This window comes from Epargyreus clarus, unplaced genomic scaffold (genome assembly GCF_041222505.1).
Source record: "Epargyreus clarus isolate Ecla_fem2 unplaced genomic scaffold, WU_Ecla_fem_2.2 ptg000022l, whole genome shotgun sequence".
Classification (NCBI taxonomy): domain Eukaryota; kingdom Metazoa; phylum Arthropoda; class Insecta; order Lepidoptera; family Hesperiidae; genus Epargyreus; species Epargyreus clarus.
The window spans coordinates 1-21,029 of NW_027332229.1; the positions used below are offsets into that span (position 1 = coordinate 1).

Genomic DNA, 21,029 nt, shown 5'->3' on the forward strand with positions numbered 1-21,029 from the left:
GGGTGGGAGGGTGGGGGGGGGGGGGGGGGGGGGGGGGTGGGGGGGAAAAAAGGGGCACTGAGCGTGAGTATATCTTCGCCGTCGAAGGCCGGGAAAGCGGCAGCCGGCGGTACCCCCAAAGAGAAGAAAGCCGCCGCCGCGGCGAAGAAGAAACCCGTCGCAAAAAAGGCCATCGCCGCCTCGGCGAAGGGCAAGAGCGCAGCTCCGAAAGCCAAGAAGACCGCCAAGCCTCCCACGAAGAAACCGAAGGCACCCAAGCCGAAGAAGGCCGCCGCCACACCCAAGTCGAAGCCGGCCGCGAAAAAAGCAGCCGCGGCCAAAAAGTAAGTGTCCCGATCGGGACGAAGCCGTCGCATTCGTGGACGTCGTGCGGTATCGTTATCGTATACCTATCGCGTCCACGCGCGTGGTGCACCGCTCCCGCCTCCGCCCGGAGACCTACGGGGAGCGGTGCCGAACGCAAATTAAAAAGCCCTTTTCAGGGCTAACAAACAATTCGAAAACATTATTCGTTTTTAAACATACGACGTCCTACACATAATATATATAGGTACCGACTGCCCCGTATACATACATACACAATCGACTCGACTCGACACACCGTTACATTACACATTACACAATAAACAAATATTATACATACACATTACATACGATAGAAAAAAAAAAAAAAAATACACACAATAACACTCACCCGATATGCTGCTCATACGCACCCAACTGAAAAGAAGAGAGAAATTTAAAACAAATTTAAAAAATAAAACAAATCGGTACAATATAAATAGGTATAACGCCGATCGGTTCCAATAGGATACCCATAGGAATACATTATAAATTTATTGCCACTAATAAACAACGCACCGGAGGGAGAGAGTTCAGGAAAAACAAAAGAAGAAAAAATAAAAAAAATAAAATAATAATAATAATTAAATATATATTCACCTGTGCTGCACGATAATTATTCATTCCGAGCTCCAAAAAAGCACACGCACACGACACACGCACTCGCCCTCGCCACCGACCGCCGGGAAACCGCGCGAATTTCTTTCAGACTAACTACATAACGAACGTACTAACTAACTAATAACGCACGACTCAGGTTCACGCACGACCACCATCACACCACCACCGCCACCACCGCCGGCATCGCGACCTCGCCCGACTGCCCGACGACTCACTAACACACTAAATCATCAAACACTTTCCGACAATCGCACTAATTGACAAGTGCGACCTAACCAAACCTAACCTAACCTAACCTAACCTAACCTAACCTAACCTAACCTAACCCAACCTAACCCAACCTAACCCAACCTAACCTAACCTAACCTAACCTAACCTGAGCCAACCTAACCTGAGCCAACCTAACCTGAGCCAACCTAACCTGAGCCAACCTAACCTGAGCCAACCTAACCTAACCTAACCTAACCTGAGCCAACCTAACCTAACCTAACACTAAACCACTAAACACTAAGCCCTCAACCACTAAACACTTTCCGACAATCGCACTAATTAACAAGTGCGACCTTCATGGCACGAGTGCATCTCACAGACTAATTAGCATTCAAAGGATTCATAGGATAACCAACCACCTCCGACATCTATCTCATTTGTACGCATTGTTCCATTGTTTACTTTTATTGCACCCACCTTAACAATATTCACAAACAATAATACTTTTATGACCTTCATTCAAAACGTTAGAGCGAGACGGACGCTCCAACGTGCGCTCTCGTTCGCTCGCTCGATCGCTCGCTAACCGACATCCCACCGCTTTCGGACGGTCGCGCGCCTATATATACGTCGCGAGCGCGGCGAAAAAAGGTTACTCTAAAGTGGAACGCTACGACGTCGTAGTTACATTTCTACAAATTTAATTCATTAATCAACAATCATGTCGGGACGCGGCAAAGGTGGCAAGGTGAAGGGAAAGGCGAAGTCTCGTTCGAATCGTGCCGGTCTGCAGTTCCCCGTCGGTCGTATCCATAGGCTCCTCCGCAAGGGTAACTATGCGGAGCGCGTCGGAGCCGGGGCTCCGGTGTACCTGGCGGCCGTGATGGAATATCTGGCGGCTGAAGTGCTCGAGTTGGCCGGCAACGCCGCTCGCGACAACAAGAAGACCAGAATCATACCGAGACATCTTCAATTGGCGATTCGCAACGACGAAGAGTTGAACAAGCTCCTCTCCGGCGTGACCATCGCTCAAGGCGGTGTGCTGCCGAACATTCAGGCGGTGCTCCTGCCCAAGAAGACCGAGAAGAAGGCCTAAGAGCGTAGTTGTACGCTCGCTCTCCTTTGACGTTTGACAATTTTTATTGTCCAAAAAGGCCCTTTTCAGGGCCACAATATGATTCGAATGATTTATACTCGGTTTCTATTCATGCAACACGTCATAATAAATAGTTATAAAAATAATGCACAATATACGCCTGCCTACCCACTACACACTACACTTCAACTAAAATTATATTATATATTTAACATAATCATTGATATTATTATCACAACATGCAATAGGCGTCCGTCCATTAGTTGAATTAATTACATGTTTGTTTGTTATGGAATAGATGACAAGCGTGATACATATATATTTTTTATTTAAGGAGATCATCGAATATGATACCGATCATATACGATAGAAACTAAATGCAATAAATAAATATATAACGACACACGCACAAGTGCGCACATACATACATTGTCATTGTATTACGTTACATCTGAACGAGCCTTTTGATTTTTTTTTTTTTTTCATGTTTATTCGTTTATCAAACATTATTATTTTGTTATTACGTATATTATATATATTTTTTTGTTCTTGTTTTTTTATTTTCCGATCGCTCTTCTCGCGCCTCGCGCCCCGCGCCCCCGCGCGCGACGTACGGCGCCGCGTCATCGCCATTATCCGCGCCCCCCCCCCCGACCTCTCTCCCCTCGTCGCTGTCGAAAGTGCCGCCGCGCTAGCCGGCATCCCCGCTCGCGTATCACCCGCCGCGTAATAAAAACGGCACTCGCCGATGGAAAAAAATATATTCTCCTACGAGCTCTCACAGAGTGAGGTCGTACGATATAATTTGATTTGCACTCGTCGCATTCACTCACCATGCCGCCCAAGGCTAGCGGAAAGGCAGCGAAGAAGTCCGGCAAGGCTCAAAAGAACATCTCCAAGTCCGATAAGAAAAAGAAGAAGCACAAGAGGAAGGAGAGCTACGCCATTTACATCTACAAGGTGCTCAAGCAGGTGCACCCCGACACCGGTATCTCCAGTAAGGCGATGTCCATCATGAACTCTTTCGTGAACGACATCTTCGAGCGTATCGCAGCCGAGGCGTCCCGTCTCGCCCACTACAACAAGCGCTCCACCATCACGTCCAGGGAGGTGCAGACCTCCGTGAGGCTCCTGCTGCCCGGCGAGTTGGCGAAGCACGCCGTCAGCGAGGGCACCAAGGCGGTCACCAAGTACACCAGCTCCAAGTGAGAGTCGTCGTAGCGCCGTCTCGACACTCTCCGCATACAACGTTACCAAGTTTGTGTACGTTGGGAATACCAAAAGGCCCTTTTCAGGGCCACAATACGATTCGATATATTTGGTTTCATTAAACGCAAAAACGTCTTATTAATATAATCTTATTACACATAACAACGGGCACGCACGCACAATAACAATACAATAAAATACAATATAATTATATAAGTTAATAATTAAAGATCAAAATGATTTAATGTTGTTATTAAATACGAGTATCATTATGCGACAGAGAATGGACGACACGACATATCAATTTCATATATTATATATTGTATGTACGATATATACATACTTCAATTGTTAGGTTAGGTTAGGTTATGTTACGTTAGTTACTTTTATTGTATTTATTATATTATTTGTATTCGCTCATCATGACCGCCACTCTTGCAGCGAAAGAAAAAAAATATAAAAATAATAATAAAATATTATTATAACACCCGCTTGCTGCTGAGTAGCTATTTATTAATATTATTATTTTTTTTTTTTTTTTTTGGGGAATTATAATTATTATTTTTATTATCGTCGCTTGCGAGAGGGAAACAGCTACACGAGAGCGAGTGAGACGGAACGATTTAGACCGCGGATGTCGACCCTCGTTATGGTATAAATATGGGCCGAAATACTGCGACCGATTTATTCCTCCTCGCGCGTTCATCGTGAACACGTCGTGCTTGGTATAATATAATTAAATATATAAGAGAATTTTGCTTGTCGTGATCGCGCAATGGCTCGTACGAAGCAGACTGCCCGCAAATCTACCGGTGGTAAGGCTCCTCGCAAGCAGCTGGCCACCAAGGCTGCGCGTAAGAGCGCACCGGCGACCGGCGGCGTGAAGAAGCCCCATCGTTACAGGCCCGGTACAGTAGCGCTTCGTGAAATTCGTCGTTACCAGAAGAGCACCGAGCTTCTCATCCGCAAGCTGCCCTTCCAGCGTCTCGTCCGTGAGATCGCTCAGGACTTCAAGACCGACCTGCGCTTCCAGAGCTCCGCGGTGATGGCGTTGCAGGAGGCCAGCGAAGCCTATCTGGTCGGCCTGTTCGAAGACACCAACCTGTGCGCCATTCACGCGAAGCGCGTTACCATCATGCCCAAGGACATTCAGCTCGCGCGTCGCATCAGAGGCGAACGAGCTTAAGGAAGGTGGCGGATTGGAACTTCCTTCCTTCTCTCTCGGATTCTAGAAGTTCCAGTTATCCACATTACCTTCTGTATATACACAAAAGGCCCTTTTCAGGGCCGCACACGATTCTAATATACCACGTTTCTATAAAACTTAAACGTCTATCGACTCGAATGATTCATTCACATTAATTATTGTTTGCATGACATAGGATACCGTTAGGAGAAATGAGTAATAATAATAAATTATTATTATTATCGTTATATCATATTATAGTAAATGCTTAACATACAATAGTAATGGTAATAATAAAAACAATGTAATCGATGAATTCACACAAGATTTTCATGATATTGTTGTTGACATTACATACTTAAATGAGTATATTTAGATTTTTCTTTCTCAGATAGAGATAGATAGATATAGAGAAAATGTTGTTGTTGTTGTCATTGTCTATTACACTTTGCGCTAATATATCAAGGTCATTTAACGAACTAGCGCCGTCTGTATAATTTTTATTTTGAATAATAATAATTAATGAAAATAATATTATTATTCTTATGTTCTCTCTCTCTCTCTCTCTCTCTCTCTCTCTTTCCGTCTCTTTCTAACGCTATACGTTTTCCTTTCGTGCACAATCGCGTCTGCCGCCGGCCGCGGGTATAAATATGGCCACCATTACCGCGATCGGGATCATTCGTCGCGTCGCTCCGCTCTACGATAGTCGCACGGCGGTTCACGTACGTGCGTTTCGAAGTTTTGACTCCACGAATTCCACTAACACTACAACAGCAGCAAGATGACCGGTCGCGGAAAGGGAGGAAAAGGCCTGGGGAAAGGTGGCGCGAAGCGTCACAGGAAAGTACTTCGTGATAACATCCAGGGTATCACGAAGCCTGCCATTCGTCGTTTGGCGCGCAGAGGTGGTGTGAAGCGTATCTCCGGTCTGATCTACGAGGAGACTCGTGGCGTGCTCAAGGTGTTCCTCGAGAACGTCATTCGTGACGCCGTCACCTACACGGAGCACGCCAAGAGGAAGACCGTCACCGCCATGGACGTCGTCTACGCCCTGAAACGTCAAGGACGCACCCTCTACGGTTTCGGAGGTTAAATGGGAAAAACTGGTGTGTGCGCATTCCTCGTGTGTGCGCACACATCATACCGTTCCCGCGGAACGGAAACCTTTTCGTTTCGTTATTACACAAAAAAGGCCCTTTTCAGGGCCGCATATGAGTCTTAAAATTGAATGCTTCTAAACGGATACGTCATAAATATCTATCTATTTATCATATTTATTTATATGATATTCTACATACATATTTTAATGTACCGCCGCTCACTCGCTCGCTTTAATAACGGATAAGGTACCTACATATGTTCTGTAGGAATCTACACGCGCATGGAGACGATGTGGGTGTGTGTGTTGTGAGAGACACGAGAGAGTACCGATTGTTCAAACAATATTTTATTTAATGTATATAAAATACGAAAATAATAATATCTATAATATATAACTAGCAAATATGAGTTGTTAAGCGCTCGTTTCTTTTGGTTTGTTGTTAAATAATACATTCGGTCATAATCGTCATAGTCTAATTTCAATAACAAAAATGAGCGTCTTTTTCCGTGACCTTGAGGACATATCATCCTTTGTTACACGCAAAATAGGCACACGTACCTATTACTTTTATATCAAAATGAATAGATAAAACAATATTATTTAACTTAAGAGCTATGACACGAAATTTGCAATTTGCAATCGCGGATGAATCGTAACAACAACAATCGACGTCCAGCGAGTGAGCGCGTCGTGTGCGGAAGCGTTCGCTTATCCAGTACATATTGTTTTGCTATTTAATATATATGTTAGATAATTTTAAAATGCCGTTCAATCAAAGTATTATATGATAATGAAATCGTTAAATTATTAAAACCTAACACGTCTCACCGAGATACGTTCGTCCTTTAGGTGGTGTGGTATCGCAGTGTTTTACGACCCTTGACATTAGGCGATCAAAAAACCATATAATCTTATTTTATGTAAACCGACACTTGTTTCTGTTTGACATTGGAACCTTCGCTTTCACCGGGACGCTAAACAAAGTAGCGTTAATTACATTCTATTGAGAAAAATAAGTTTTAAATGAGAGCAGACGTACGCGTGAACGAACGTATCCAATTTAAACACTCGTAACTACCAATCTGCTCGTGTCAAAGTCGAGACGTATACATCACCGGGTGGGTGTACTCAAGGGGATACCTCCTGATGTTTCACAGTGATTAAAAACAAGTGCGTTATTTAATAATCTAGATTTAATTGGACCTATGTTAGTGAAAAGTTGGAAGTGTCCGTATGAGAAAACGTCCATCGCTATCGCGGTTCTCTTTCCGGTATTGCCTGTATGCGGGAGAGTGGCGCCATCTATAAAATTTAAGGCAACCTATAATATCGTCGCTTTACAATTCGTTCGCGAGCTTCATTATCAAGAAAAGCAAGACAAGACGACGAAGACACCGAAGAAAATGGCAGACACAGCAGTAGCAACCGAAACGCCAGCGCCCGCGACGCCCGCAAAGAAACCCAAGGCATCCGCGGCCGCCGGAGCGAAGAAGCCCAAAGCGAAGCCCACTCATCCCAAGACATCCGAGATGGTGACTAACGCCATTAAGGAGCTGAAGGAGCGCAGTGGATCCTCGCTTCAGGCCATCAAGAAGTACATCGCCGCCCAGTACAAGGTCGACGCGGAGAAGCTGGCGCCGTTCATCAGGAAGTACCTGAAGAGCGCCGTCGAGTCCGGCACGTTGATACAGACCAAGGGCAAGGGTGCGTCCGGCTCTTTCAAGTTGGAATCCAAATCGTCCGCCGCCAAGAAACCGACCACCGGCGGAAAGACGAGCGGCGGGCGAGCCGCGTCCGCGAAACCGAAAAAGGCGGTAGCGACAGCGGCGAGCAAGGCGGGCAAGAAAGCGGCCGCATCTTCGCCGTCGAAGGCCGGGAAAGCGGCAGCCGGCGGTACCCCCAAAGAGAAGAAAGCCGCCGCCGCGGCGAAGAAGAAACCCGTCGCAAAAAAGGCCATCGCCGCCTCGGCGAAGGGCAAGAGCGCAGCTCCGAAAGCCAAGAAGACCGCCAAGCCTCCCACGAAGAAACCGAAGGCACCCAAGCCGAAGAAGGCCGCCGCCACACCCAAGTCGAAGCCGGCCGCGAAAAAAGCAGCCGCGGCCAAAAAGTAAGTGTCCCGATCGGGACGAAGCCGTCGCATTCGTGGACGTCGTGCGGTATCGTTATCGTATACCTATCGCGTCCACGCGCGTGGTGCACCGCTCCCGCCTCCGCCCGGAGACCTACGGGGAGCGGTGCCGAACGCAAATTAAAAAGCCCTTTTCAGGGCTAACAAACAATTCGAAAACATTATTCGTTTTTAAACATACGACGTCCTACACATAATATATATAGGTACCGACTGCCCCGTATACATACATACACAATCGACTCGACTCGACACACCGTTACATTACACATTACACAATAAACAAATATTATACATACACATTACATACGATAGAAAAAAAAAAAAAAAAAATATACACACAATAACACTCACCCGATATGCTGCTCATACGCACCCAACTGAAAAGAAGAGAGAAATTTAAAACAAATTTAAAAATAAAACAAATCGGTACAATATAAATAGGTATAACGCCGATCGGTTCCAATAGGATACCCATAGGAATACATTATAAATTTATTGCCACTAATAAACAACGCACCGGAGGGAGAGAGTTCAGGAAAAAACAAAAGAAGAAAAAATAAAAAAAATAAAATAATAATAATAATTAAATATATATTCACCTGTGCTGCACGATAATTATTCATTCCGAGCTCCAAAAAAGCACACGCACACGACACACGCACTCGCCCTCGCCACCGACCGCCGGGAAACCGCGCGAATTTCTTTCAGACTAACTACATAACGAACGTACTAACTAACTAATAACGCACGACTCAGGTTCACGCACGACCACCATCACACCACCACCGCCACCACCGCCGGCATCGCGACCTCGCCCGACTGCCCGACGACTCACTAACACACTAAATCATCAAACACTTTCCGACAATCGCACTAATTGACAAGTGCGACCTAACCAAACCTAACCTAACCTAACCTAACCTAACCTAACCTAACCTAACCTAACCCAACCTAACCCAACCTAACCCAACCTAACCTAACCTAACCTAACCTAACCTGAGCCAACCTAACCTGAGCCAACCTAACCTGAGCCAACCTAACCTGAGCCAACCTAACCTGAGCCAACCTAACCTAACCTAACCTAACCTGAGCCAACCTAACCTAACCTAACACTAAACCACTAAACACTAAGCCCTCAACCACTAAACACTTTCCGACAATCGCACTAATTAACAAGTGCGACCTTCATGGCACGAGTGCATCTCACAGACTAATTAGCATTCAAAGGATTCATAGGATAACCAACCACCTCCGACATCTATCTCATTTGTACGCATTGTTCCATTGTTTACTTTTATTGCACCCACCTTAACAATATTCACAAACAATAATACTTTTATGACCTTCATTCAAAACGTTAGAGCGAGACGGACGCTCCAACGTGCGCTCTCGTTCGCTCGCTCGATCGCTCGCTAACCGACATCCCCACCGCTTTCGGACGGTCGCGCGCCTATATATACGTCGCGAGCGCGGCGAAAAAAGGTTACTCTAAAGTGGAACGCTACGACGTCGTAGTTACATTTCTACAAATTTAATTCATTAATCAACAATCATGTCGGGACGCGGCAAAGGTGGCAAGGTGAAGGGAAAGGCGAAGTCTCGTTCGAATCGTGCCGGTCTGCAGTTCCCCGTCGGTCGTATCCATAGGCTCCTCCGCAAGGGTAACTATGCGGAGCGCGTCGGAGCCGGGGCTCCGGTGTACCTGGCGGCCGTGATGGAATATCTGGCGGCTGAAGTGCTCGAGTTGGCCGGCAACGCCGCTCGCGACAACAAGAAGACCAGAATCATACCGAGACATCTTCAATTGGCGATTCGCAACGACGAAGAGTTGAACAAGCTCCTCTCCGGCGTGACCATCGCTCAAGGCGGTGTGCTGCCGAACATTCAGGCGGTGCTCCTGCCCAAGAAGACCGAGAAGAAGGCCTAAGAGCGTAGTTGTACGCTCGCTCTCCTTTGACGTTTGACAATTTTTATTGTCCAAAAAGGCCCTTTTCAGGGCCACAATATGATTCGAATGATTTATACTCGGTTTCTATTCATGCAACACGTCATAATAAATAGTTATAAAAATAATGCACAATATACGCCTGCCTACCCACTACACACTACACTTCAACTAAAATTATATTATATATTTAACATAATCATTGATATTATTATCACAACATGCAATAGGCGTCCGTCCATTAGTTGAATTAATTACATGTTTGTTTGTTATGGAATAGATGACAAGCGTGATACATATATATTTTTTTATTTAAGGAGATCATCGAATATGATACCGATCATATACGATAGAAACTAAATGCAATAAATAAATATATAACGACACACGCACAAGTGCGCACATACATACATTGTCATTGTATTACGTTACATCTGAACGAGCCTTTTGATTTTTTTTTTTTTTCATGTTTATTCGTTTATCAAACATTATTATTTTGTTATTACGTATATTATATATATTTTTTTGTTCTTGTTTTTTTATTTTCCGATCGCTCTTCTCGCGCCTCGCGCCCCGCGCCCCGCGCGCGACGTACGGCGCCGCGTCATCGCCATTATCCGCGCCCCCCCCCCCGACCTCTCTCCCCTCGTCGCTGATTGGTCGAAAGTGCCGCCGCGCTAGCCGGCATCCCCGCTCGCGTATCACCCGCCGCGTAATAAAAACGGCACTCGCCGATGGAAAAAAATATATTCTCCTACGAGCTCTCACAGAGTGAGGTCGTACGATATAATTTGATTTGCACTCGTCGCATTCACTCACCATGCCGCCCAAGGCTAGCGGAAAGGCAGCGAAGAAGTCCGGCAAGGCTCAAAAGAACATCTCCAAGTCCGATAAGAAAAAGAAGAAGCACAAGAGGAAGGAGAGCTACGCCATTTACATCTACAAGGTGCTCAAGCAGGTGCACCCCGACACCGGTATCTCCAGTAAGGCGATGTCCATCATGAACTCTTTCGTGAACGACATCTTCGAGCGTATCGCAGCCGAGGCGTCCCGTCTCGCCCACTACAACAAGCGCTCCACCATCACGTCCAGGGAGGTGCAGACCTCCGTGAGGCTCCTGCTGCCCGGCGAGTTGGCGAAGCACGCCGTCAGCGAGGGCACCAAGGCGGTCACCAAGTACACCAGCTCCAAGTGAGAGTCGTCGTAGCGCCGTCTCGACACTCTCCGCATACAACGTTACCAAGTTTGTGTACGTTGGGAATACCAAAAGGCCCTTTTCAGGGCCACAATACGATTCGATATATTTGGTTTCATTAAACGCAAAAACGTCTTATTAATATAATCTTATTACACATAACAACGGGCACGCACGCACAATAACAATACAATAAAATACAATATAATTATATAAGTTAATAATTAAAGATCAAAATGATTTAATGTTGTTATTAAATACGAGTATCATTATGCGACAGAGAATGGACGACACGACATATCAATTTCATATATTATATATTGTATGTACGATATATACATACTTCAATTGTTAGGTTAGGTTAGGTTATGTTACGTTAGTTACTTTTATTGTATTTATTATATTATTTGTATTCGCTCATCATGACCGCCACTCTTGCAGCGAAAGAAAAAAAATATAAAAATAATAATAAAATATTATTATAACACCCGCTTGCTGCTGAGTAGCTATTTATTAATATTATTATTTTTTTTTTTTTTTTTTGGGGAATTATAATTATTATTTTTATTATCGTCGCTTGCGAGAGGGAAACAGCTACACGAGAGCGAGTGAGACGGAACGATTTAGACCGCGGATGTCGACCCTCGTTATGGTATAAATATGGGCCGAAATACTGCGACCGATTTATTCCTCCTCGCGCGTTCATCGTGAACACGTCGTGCTTGGTATAATATAATTAAATATATAAGAGAATTTTGCTTGTCGTGATCGCGCAATGGCTCGTACGAAGCAGACTGCCCGCAAATCTACCGGTGGTAAGGCTCCTCGCAAGCAGCTGGCCACCAAGGCTGCGCGTAAGAGCGCACCGGCGACCGGCGGCGTGAAGAAGCCCCATCGTTACAGGCCCGGTACAGTAGCGCTTCGTGAAATTCGTCGTTACCAGAAGAGCACCGAGCTTCTCATCCGCAAGCTGCCCTTCCAGCGTCTCGTCCGTGAGATCGCTCAGGACTTCAAGACCGACCTGCGCTTCCAGAGCTCCGCGGTGATGGCGTTGCAGGAGGCCAGCGAAGCCTATCTGGTCGGCCTGTTCGAAGACACCAACCTGTGCGCCATTCACGCGAAGCGCGTTACCATCATGCCCAAGGACATTCAGCTCGCGCGTCGCATCAGAGGCGAACGAGCTTAAGGAAGGTGGCGGATTGGAACTTCCTTCCTTCTCTCTCGGATTCTAGAAGTTCCAGTTATCCACATTACCTTCTGTATATACACAAAAGGCCCTTTTCAGGGCCGCACACGATTCTAATATACCACGTTTCTATAAAACTTAAACGTCTATCGACTCGAATGATTCATTCACATTAATTATTGTTTGCATGACATAGGATACCGTTAGGAGAAATGAGTAATAATAATAAATTATTATTATTATCGTTATATCATATTATAGTAAATGCTTAACATACAATAGTAATGGTAATAATAAAAACAATGTAATCGATGAATTCACACAAGATTTTCATGATATTGTTGTTGACATTACATACTTAAATGAGTATATTTAGATTTTTCTTTCTCAGATAGAGATAGATAGATATAGAGAAAATGTTGTTGTTGTTGTCATTGTCTATTACACTTTGCGCTAATATATCAAGGTCATTTAACGAACTAGCGCCGTCTGTATAATTTTTATTTTGAATAATAATAATTAATGAAAATAATATTATTATTCTTATGTTCTCTCTCTCTCTCTCTCTCTCTCTCTCTCTTTCCGTCTCTTTCTAACGCTATACGTTTTCCTTTCGTGCACAATCGCGTCTGCCGCCGGCCGCGGGTATAAATATGGCCACCATTACCGCGATCGGGATCATTCGTCGCGTCGCTCCGCTCTACGATAGTCGCACGGCGGTTCACGTACGTGCGTTTCGAAGTTTTGACTCCACGAATTCCACTAACACTACAACAGCAGCAAGATGACCGGTCGCGGAAAGGGAGGAAAAGGCCTGGGGAAAGGTGGCGCGAAGCGTCACAGGAAAGTACTTCGTGATAACATCCAGGGTATCACGAAGCCTGCCATTCGTCGTTTGGCGCGCAGAGGTGGTGTGAAGCGTATCTCCGGTCTGATCTACGAGGAGACTCGTGGCGTGCTCAAGGTGTTCCTCGAGAACGTCATTCGTGACGCCGTCACCTACACGGAGCACGCCAAGAGGAAGACCGTCACCGCCATGGACGTCGTCTACGCCCTGAAACGTCAAGGACGCACCCTCTACGGTTTCGGAGGTTAAATGGGAAAAACTGGTGTGTGCGCATTCCTCGTGTGTGCGCACACATCATACCGTTCCCGCGGAACGGAAACCTTTTCGTTTCGTTATTACACAAAAAAGGCCCTTTTCAGGGCCGCATATGAGTCTTAAAATTGAATGCTTCTAAACGGATACGTCATAAATATCTATCTATTTATCATATTTATTTATATGATATTCTACATACATATTTTAATGTACCGCCGCTCACTCGCTCGCTTTAATAACGGATAAGGTACCTACATATGTTCTGTAGGAATCTACACGCGCATGGAGACGATGTGGGTGTGTGTGTTGTGAGAGACACGAGAGAGTACCGATTGTTCAAACAATATTTTATTTAATGTATATAAAATACGAAAATAATAATATCTATAATATATAACTAGCAAATATGAGTTGTTAAGCGCTCGTTTCTTTTGGTTTGTTGTTAAATAATACATTCGGTCATAATCGTCATAGTCTAATTTCAATAACAAAAATGAGCGTCTTTTTCCGTGACCTTGAGGACATATCATCCTTTGTTACACGCAAAATAGGCACACGTACCTATTACTTTTATATCAAAATGAATAGATAAAACAATATTATTTAACTTAAGAGCTATGACACGAAATTTGCAATTTGCAATCGCGGATGAATCGTAACAACAACAATCGACGTCCAGCGAGTGAGCGCGTCGTGTGCGGAAGCGTTCGCTTATCCAGTACATATTGTTTTGCTATTTAATATATATGTTAGATAATTTTAAAATGCCGTTCAATCAAAGTATTATATGATAATGAAATCGTTAAATTATTAAAACCTAACACGTCTCACCGAGATACGTTCGTCCTTTAGGTGGTGTGGTATCGCAGTGTTTTACGACCCTTGACATTAGGCGATCAAAAAACCATATAATCTTATTTTATGTAAACCGACACTTGTTTCTGTTTGACATTGGAACCTTCGCTTTCACCGGGACGCTAAACAAAGTAGCGTTAATTACATTCTATTGAGAAAAATAAGTTTTAAATGAGAGCAGACGTACGCGTGAACGAACGTATCCAATTTAAACACTCGTAACTACCAATCTGCTCGTGTCAAAGTCGAGACGTATACATCACCGGGTGGGTGTACTCAAGGGGATACCTCCTGATGTTTCACAGTGATTAAAAACAAGTGCGTTATTTAATAATCTAGATTTAATTGGACCTATGTTAGTGAAAAGTTGGAAGTGTCCGTATGAGAAAACGTCCATCGCTATCGCGGTTCTCTTTCCGGTATTGCCTGTATGCGGGAGAGTGGCGCCATCTATAAAATTTAAGGCAACCTATAATATCGTCGCTTTACAATTCGTTCGCGAGCTTCATTATCAAGAAAAGCAAGACAAGACGACGAAGACACCGAAGAAAATGGCAGACACAGCAGTAGCAACCGAAACGCCAGCGCCCGCGACGCCCGCAAAGAAACCCAAGGCATCCGCGGCCGCCGGAGCGAAGAAGCCCAAAGCGAAGCCCACTCATCCCAAGACATCCGAGATGGTGACTAACGCCATTAAGGAGCTGAAGGAGCGCAGTGGATCCTCGCTTCAGGCCATCAAGAAGTACATCGCCGCCCAGTACAAGGTCGACGCGGAGAAGCTGGCGCCGTTCATCAGGAAGTACCTGAAGAGCGCCGTCGAGTCCGGCACGTTGATACAGACCAAGGGCAAGGGTGCGTCCGGCTCTTTCAAGTTGGAATCCAAATCGTCCGCCGCCAAGAAACCGACCACCGGCGGAAAGACGAGCGGCGGGCGAGCCGCGTCCGCGAAACCGAAAAAGGCGGTAGCGACAGCGGCGAGCAAGGCGGGCAAGAAAGCGGCCGCATCTTCGCCGTCGAAGGCCGGGAAAGCGGCAGCCGGCGGTACCCCCAAAGAGAAGAAAGCCGCCGCCGCGGCGAAGAAGAAACCCGTCGCAAAAAAGGCCATCGCCGCCTCGGCGAAGGGCAAGAGCGCAGCTCCGAAAGCCAAGAAGACCGCCAAGCCTCCCACGAAGAAACCGAAGGCACCCAAGCCGAAGAAGGCCGCCGCCACACCCAAGTCGAAGCCGGCCGCGAAAAAAGCAGCCGCGGCCAAAAAGTAAGTGTCCCGATCGGGACGAAGCCGTCGCATTCGTGGACGTCGTGCGGTATCGTTATCGTATACCTATCGCGTCCACGCGCGTGGTGCACCGCTCCCGCCTCCGCCCGGAGACCTACGGGGAGCGGTGCCGAACGCAAATTAAAAAGCCCTTTTCAGGGCTAACAAACAATTCGAAAACATTATTCGTTTTTAAACATACGACGTCCTACACATAATATATATAGGTACCGACTGCCCCGTATACATACATACACAATCGACTCGACTCGACACACCGTTACATTACACATTACACAATAAACAAATATTATACATACACATTACATACGATAGAAAAAAAAAAAAAAAATACACACAATAACACTCACCCGATATGCTGCTCATACGCACCCAACTGAAAAGAAGAGAGAAATTTAAAACAAATTTAAAAATAAAACAAATCGGTACAATATAAATAGGTATAACGCCGATCGGTTCCAATAGGATACCCATAGGAATACATTATAAATTTATTGCCACTAATAAACAACGCACCGGAGGGAGAGAGTTCAGGAAAAAACAAAAGAAGAAAAAATAAAAAAAATAAAATAATAATAATAATTAAATATATATTCACCTGTGCTGCACGATAATTATTCATTCCGAGCTCCAAAAAAGCACACGCACACGACACACGCACTCGCCCTCGCCACCGACCGCCGGGAAACCGCGCGAATTTCTTTCAGACTAACTACATAACGAACGTACTAACTAACTAATAACGCACGACTCAGGTTCACGCACGACCACCATCACACCACCACCGCCACCACCGCCGGCATCGCGACCTCGCCCGACTGCCCGACGACTCACTAACACACTAAATCATCAAACACTTTCCGACAATCGCACTAATTGACAAGTGCGACCTAACCAAACCTAACCTAACCTAACCTAACCTAACCTAACCTAACCTAACCTAACCCAACCTAACCCAACCTAACCCAACCTAACCTAACCTAACCTAACCTAACCTGAGCCAACCTAACCTGAGCCAACCTAACCTGAGCCAACCTAACCTGAGCCAACCTAACCTGAGCCAACCTAACCTAACCTAACCTAACCTGAGCCAACCTAACCTAACCTAACACTAAACCACTAAACACTAAGCCCTCAACCACTAAACACTTTCCGACAATCGCACTAATTAACAAGTGCGACCTTCATGGCACGAGTGCATCTCACAGACTAATTAGCATTCAAAGGATTCATAGGATAACCAACCACCTCCGACATCTATCTCATTTGTACGCATTGTTCCATTGTTTACTTTTATTGCACCCACCTTAACAATATTCACAAACAATAATACTTTTATGACCTTCATTCAAAACGTTAGAGCGAGACGGACGCTCCAACGTGCGCTCTCGTTCGCTCGCTCGATCGCTCGCTAACCGACATCCCCACCGCTTTCGGACGGTCGCGCGCCTATATATACGTCGCGAGCGCGGCGAAAAAAGGTTACTCTAAAGTGGAACGCTACGACGTCGTAGTTACATTTCTACAAATTTAATTCATTAATCAACAATCATGTCGGGACGCGGCAAAGGTGGCAAGGTGAAGGGAAAGGCGAAGTCTCGTTCGAATCGTGCCGGTCTGCAGTTCCCCGTCGGTCGTATCCATAGGCTCCTCCGCAAGGGTAACTATGCGGAGCGCGTCGGAGCCGGGGCTCCGGTGTACCTGGCGGCCGTGATGGAATATCTGGCGGCTGAAGTGCTCGAGTTGGCCGGCAACGCCGCTCGCGACAACAAGAAGACCAGAATCATACCGAGACATCTTCAATTGGCGATTCGCAACGACGAAGAGTTGAACAAGCTCCTCTCCGGCGTGACCATCGCTCAAGGCGGTGTGCTGCCGAACATTCAGGCGGTGCTCCTGCCCAAGAAGACCGAGAAGAAGGCCTAAGAGCGTAGTTGTACGCTCGCTCTCCTTTGACGTTTGACAATTTTTATTGTCCAAAAAGGCCCTTTTCAGGGCCACAATATGATTCGAATGATTTATACTCGGTTTCTATTCATGCAACACGTCATAATAAATAGTTATAAAAATAATGCACAATATACGCCTGCCTACCCACTACACACTACACTTCAACTAAAATTATATTATATATTTAACATAATCATTGATATTATTATCACAACATGCAATAGGCGTCCGTCCATTAGTTGAATTAATTACATGTTTGTTTGTTATGGAATAGATGACAAGCGTGATACATATATATTTTTTTATTTAAGGAGATCATCGAATATGATACCGATCATATACGATAGAAACTAAATGCAATAAATAAATATATAACGACACACGCACAAGTGCGCACATACATACATTGTCATTGTATTACGTTACATCTGAACGAGCCTTTTGATTTTTTTTTTTTTTTTCATGTTTATTCGTTTATCAAACATTATTATTTTGTTATTACGTATATTATATATATTTTTTTGTTCTTGTTTTTTTATTTTCCGATCGCTCTTCTCGCGCCTCGCGCCCCGCGCCCCGCGCGCGACGTACGGCGCCGCGTCATCGCCATTATCCGCGCCCCCCCCCCCGACCTCTCTCCCCTCGTCGCTGATTGGTCGAAAGTGCCGCCGCGCTAGCCGGCATCCCCGCTCGCGTATCACCCGCCGCGTAATAAAAACGGCACTCGCCGATGGAAAAAAATATATTCTCCTACGAGCTCTCACAGAGTGAGGTCGTACGATATAATTTGATTTGCACTCGTCGCATTCACTCACCATGCCGCCCAAGGCTAGCGGAAAGGCAGCGAAGAAGTCCGGCAAGGCTCAAAAGAACATCTCCAAGTCCGATAAGAAAAAGAAGAAGCACAAGAGGAAGGAGAGCTACGCCATTTACATCTACAAGGTGCTCAAGCAGGTGCACCCCGACACCGGTATCTCCAGTAAGGCGATGTCCATCATGAACTCTTTCGTGAACGACATCTTCGAGCGTATCGCAGCCGAGGCGTCCCGTCTCGCCCACTACAACAAGCGCTCCACCATCACGTCCAGGGAGGTGCAGACCTCCGTGAGGCTCCTGCTGCCCGGCGAGTTGGCGAAGCACGCCGTCAGCGAGGGCACCAAGGCGGTCACCAAGTACACCAGCTCCAAGTGAGAGTCGTCGTAGCGCCGTCTCGACACTCTCCGCATACAACGTTACCAAGTTTGTGTACGTTGGGAATACCAAAAGGCCCTTTTCAGGGCCACAATACGATTCGATATATTTGGTTTCATTAAACGCAAAAACGTCTTATTAATATAATCTTATTACACATAACAACGGGCACGCACGCACAATAACAATACAATAAAATACAATATAATTATATAAGTTAATAATTAAAGATCAAAATGATTTAATGTTGTTATTAAATACGAGTATCATTATGCGACAGAGAATGGACGACACGACATATCAATTTCATATATTATATATTGTATGTACGATATATACATACTTCAATTGTTAGGTTAGGTTAGGTTATGTTACGTTAGTTACTTTTATTGTATTTATTATATTATTTGTATTCGCTCATCATGACCGCCACTCTTGCAGCGAAAGAAAAAAAATATAAAAATAATAATAAAATATTATTATAACACCCGCTTGCTGCTGAGTAGCTATTTATTAATATTATTATTTTTTTTTTTTTTTTTTGGGGAATTATAATTATTATTTTTATTATCGTCGCTTGCGAGAGGGAAACAGCTACACGAGAGCGAGTGAGACGGAACGATTTAGACCGCGGATGTCGACCCTCGTTATGGTATAAATATGGGCCGAAATACTGCGACCGATTTATTCCTCCTCGCGCGTTCATCGTGAACACGTCGTGCTTGGTATAATATAATTAAATATATAAGAGAATTTTGCTTGTCGTGATCGCGCAATGGCTCGTACGAAGCAGACTGCCCGCAAATCTACCGGTGGTAAGGCTCCTCGCAAGCAGCTGGCCACCAAGGCTGCGCGTAAGAGCGCACCGGCGACCGGCGGCGTGAAGAAGCCCCATCGTTACAGGCCCGGTACAGTAGCGCTTCGTGAAATTCGTCGTTACCAGAAGAGCACCGAGCTTCTCATCCGCAAGCTGCCCTTCCAGCGTCTCGTCCGTGAGATCGCTCAGGACTTCAAGACCGACCTGCGCTTCCAGAGCTCCGCGGTGATGGCGTTGCAGGAGGCCAGCGAAGCCTATCTGGTCGGCCTGTTCGAAGACACCAACCTGTGCGCCATTCACGCGAAGCGCGTTACCATCATGCCCAAGGACATTCAGCTCGCGCGTCGCATCAGAGGCGAACGAGCTTAAGGAAGGTGGCGGATTGGAACTTCCTTCCTTCTCTCTCGGATTCTAGAAGTTCCAGTTATCCACATTACCTTCTGTATATACACAAAAGGCCCTTTTCAGGGCCGCACACGATTCTAATATACCACGTTTCTATAAAACTTAAACGTCTATCGACTCGAATGATTCATTCACATTAATTATTGTTTGCATGACATAGGATACCGTTAGGAGAAATGAGTAATAATAATAAATTATTATTATTATCGTTATATCATATTATAGTAAATGCTTAACATACAATAGTAATGGTAATAATAAAAACAATGTAATCGATGAATTCACACAAGATTTTCATGATATTGTTGTTGACATTACATACTTAAATGAGTATATTTAGATTTTTCTTTCTCAGATAGAGATAGATAGATATAGAGAAAATGTTGTTGTTGTTGTCATTGTCTATTACACTTTGCGCTAATATATCAAGGTCATTTAACGAACTAGCGCCGTCTGTATAATTTTTATTTTGAATAATAATAATTAATGAAAATAATATTATTATTCTTATGTTCTCTCTCTCTCTCTCTCTCTCTCTCTCTCTTTCCGTCTCTTTCTAACGCTATACGTTTTCCTTTCGTGCACAATCGCGTCTGCCGCCGGCCGCGGGTATAAATATGGCCACCATTACCGCGATCGGGATCATTCGTCGCGTCGCTCCGCTCTACGATAGTCGCACGGCGGTTCACGTACGTGCGTTTCGAAGTTTTGACTCCACGAATTCCACTAACACTACAACAGCAGCAAGATGACCGGTCGCGGAAAGGGAGGAAAAGGCCTGGGGAAAGGTGGCGCGAAGCGTCACAGGAAAGTACTTCGTGATAACATCCAGGGTATCACGAAGCCTGCCATTCGTCGTTTGGCGCGCAGAGGTGGTGTGAAGCGTATCTCCGGTCTGATCTACGAGGAGACTCGTGGCGTGCTCAAGGTGTTCCTCGAGAACGTCATTCGTGACGCCGTCACCTACACGGAGCACGCCAAGAGGAAGACCGTCACCGCCATGGACGTCGTCTACGCCCTGAAACGTCAAGGACGCACCCTCTACGGTTTCGGAGGTTAAATGGGAAAAACTGGTGTGTGCGCATTCCTCGTGTGTGCGCACACATCATACCGTTCCCGCGGAACGGAAACCTTTTCGTTTCGTTATTACACAAAAAAGGCCCTTTTCAGGGCCGCATATGAGTCTTAAAATTGAATGCTTCTAAAC

At 45.3% G+C, this 21,029-nt stretch overlaps 14 protein-coding genes across 14 annotated transcripts; all 14 read left to right on the top strand.

The window, feature by feature from the left end:
• The first annotated feature begins 1,804 nt into the window (after nt 1-1,804).
• On the top strand, nt 1,805-2,346 carry LOC140751284 (histone H2A). The gene has a single exon (XM_073085171.1). The coding sequence runs from the start codon at nt 1,895-1,897 to the stop codon at nt 2,267-2,269; it is 375 nt and encodes a 124-aa protein (XP_072941272.1). The 5' UTR covers nt 1,805-1,894; the 3' UTR covers nt 2,270-2,346.
• A 676-nt stretch (nt 2,347-3,022) lies between these two features.
• Nucleotides 3,023-3,736, top strand: LOC140751280 (histone H2B). Its single transcript, XM_073085166.1, has one exon. The coding sequence runs from the start codon at nt 3,104-3,106 to the stop codon at nt 3,476-3,478; it is 375 nt and encodes a 124-aa protein (XP_072941267.1). The 5' UTR covers nt 3,023-3,103; the 3' UTR covers nt 3,479-3,736.
• Nucleotides 3,737-4,024: 288 nt separating this feature from the next.
• LOC140751274 (histone H3) lies at nt 4,025-4,770 on the top strand. The gene has a single exon (XM_073085161.1). The coding sequence runs from the start codon at nt 4,254-4,256 to the stop codon at nt 4,662-4,664; it is 411 nt and encodes a 136-aa protein (XP_072941262.1). The 5' UTR covers nt 4,025-4,253; the 3' UTR covers nt 4,665-4,770.
• A 553-nt stretch (nt 4,771-5,323) lies between these two features.
• LOC140751287 (histone H4) lies at nt 5,324-5,877 on the top strand. The gene has a single exon (XM_073085174.1). It carries the CDS (start codon nt 5,449-5,451, stop codon nt 5,758-5,760), a length of 312 nt encoding a protein of 103 aa, XP_072941275.1. The 5' UTR covers nt 5,324-5,448; the 3' UTR covers nt 5,761-5,877.
• Nucleotides 5,878-7,068: 1,191 nt separating this feature from the next.
• Nucleotides 7,069-8,034, top strand: LOC140751270 (histone H1-like). The gene has a single exon (XM_073085156.1). It carries the CDS (start codon nt 7,173-7,175, stop codon nt 7,878-7,880), a length of 708 nt encoding a protein of 235 aa, XP_072941257.1. The 5' UTR covers nt 7,069-7,172; the 3' UTR covers nt 7,881-8,034.
• Nucleotides 8,035-9,019: 985 nt separating this feature from the next.
• LOC140751282 (histone H2A) lies at nt 9,020-9,904 on the top strand. The gene has a single exon (XM_073085169.1). It carries the CDS (start codon nt 9,453-9,455, stop codon nt 9,825-9,827), a length of 375 nt encoding a protein of 124 aa, XP_072941270.1. The 5' UTR covers nt 9,020-9,452; the 3' UTR covers nt 9,828-9,904.
• A 679-nt stretch (nt 9,905-10,583) lies between these two features.
• On the top strand, nt 10,584-11,298 carry LOC140751277 (histone H2B). The gene has a single exon (XM_073085164.1). It carries the CDS (start codon nt 10,666-10,668, stop codon nt 11,038-11,040), a length of 375 nt encoding a protein of 124 aa, XP_072941265.1. The 5' UTR covers nt 10,584-10,665; the 3' UTR covers nt 11,041-11,298.
• A 287-nt stretch (nt 11,299-11,585) lies between these two features.
• LOC140751273 (histone H3) lies at nt 11,586-12,332 on the top strand. Its single transcript, XM_073085160.1, has one exon. The coding sequence runs from the start codon at nt 11,816-11,818 to the stop codon at nt 12,224-12,226; it is 411 nt and encodes a 136-aa protein (XP_072941261.1). The 5' UTR covers nt 11,586-11,815; the 3' UTR covers nt 12,227-12,332.
• A 554-nt stretch (nt 12,333-12,886) lies between these two features.
• Nucleotides 12,887-13,439, top strand: LOC140751286 (histone H4). Its single transcript, XM_073085173.1, has one exon. The coding sequence runs from the start codon at nt 13,011-13,013 to the stop codon at nt 13,320-13,322; it is 312 nt and encodes a 103-aa protein (XP_072941274.1). The 5' UTR covers nt 12,887-13,010; the 3' UTR covers nt 13,323-13,439.
• A 1,190-nt stretch (nt 13,440-14,629) lies between these two features.
• On the top strand, nt 14,630-15,596 carry LOC140751271 (histone H1-like). The gene has a single exon (XM_073085158.1). The coding sequence runs from the start codon at nt 14,735-14,737 to the stop codon at nt 15,440-15,442; it is 708 nt and encodes a 235-aa protein (XP_072941259.1). The 5' UTR covers nt 14,630-14,734; the 3' UTR covers nt 15,443-15,596.
• Nucleotides 15,597-16,577: 981 nt separating this feature from the next.
• On the top strand, nt 16,578-17,462 carry LOC140751281 (histone H2A). The gene has a single exon (XM_073085167.1). It carries the CDS (start codon nt 17,011-17,013, stop codon nt 17,383-17,385), a length of 375 nt encoding a protein of 124 aa, XP_072941268.1. The 5' UTR covers nt 16,578-17,010; the 3' UTR covers nt 17,386-17,462.
• A 681-nt stretch (nt 17,463-18,143) lies between these two features.
• Nucleotides 18,144-18,858, top strand: LOC140751276 (histone H2B). The gene has a single exon (XM_073085163.1). It carries the CDS (start codon nt 18,226-18,228, stop codon nt 18,598-18,600), a length of 375 nt encoding a protein of 124 aa, XP_072941264.1. The 5' UTR covers nt 18,144-18,225; the 3' UTR covers nt 18,601-18,858.
• A 287-nt stretch (nt 18,859-19,145) lies between these two features.
• On the top strand, nt 19,146-19,892 carry LOC140751272 (histone H3). The gene has a single exon (XM_073085159.1). It carries the CDS (start codon nt 19,376-19,378, stop codon nt 19,784-19,786), a length of 411 nt encoding a protein of 136 aa, XP_072941260.1. The 5' UTR covers nt 19,146-19,375; the 3' UTR covers nt 19,787-19,892.
• A 554-nt stretch (nt 19,893-20,446) lies between these two features.
• Nucleotides 20,447-20,999, top strand: LOC140751285 (histone H4). Its single transcript, XM_073085172.1, has one exon. It carries the CDS (start codon nt 20,571-20,573, stop codon nt 20,880-20,882), a length of 312 nt encoding a protein of 103 aa, XP_072941273.1. The 5' UTR covers nt 20,447-20,570; the 3' UTR covers nt 20,883-20,999.
• The last annotated feature ends 30 nt before the right edge of the window (nt 21,000-21,029 follow it).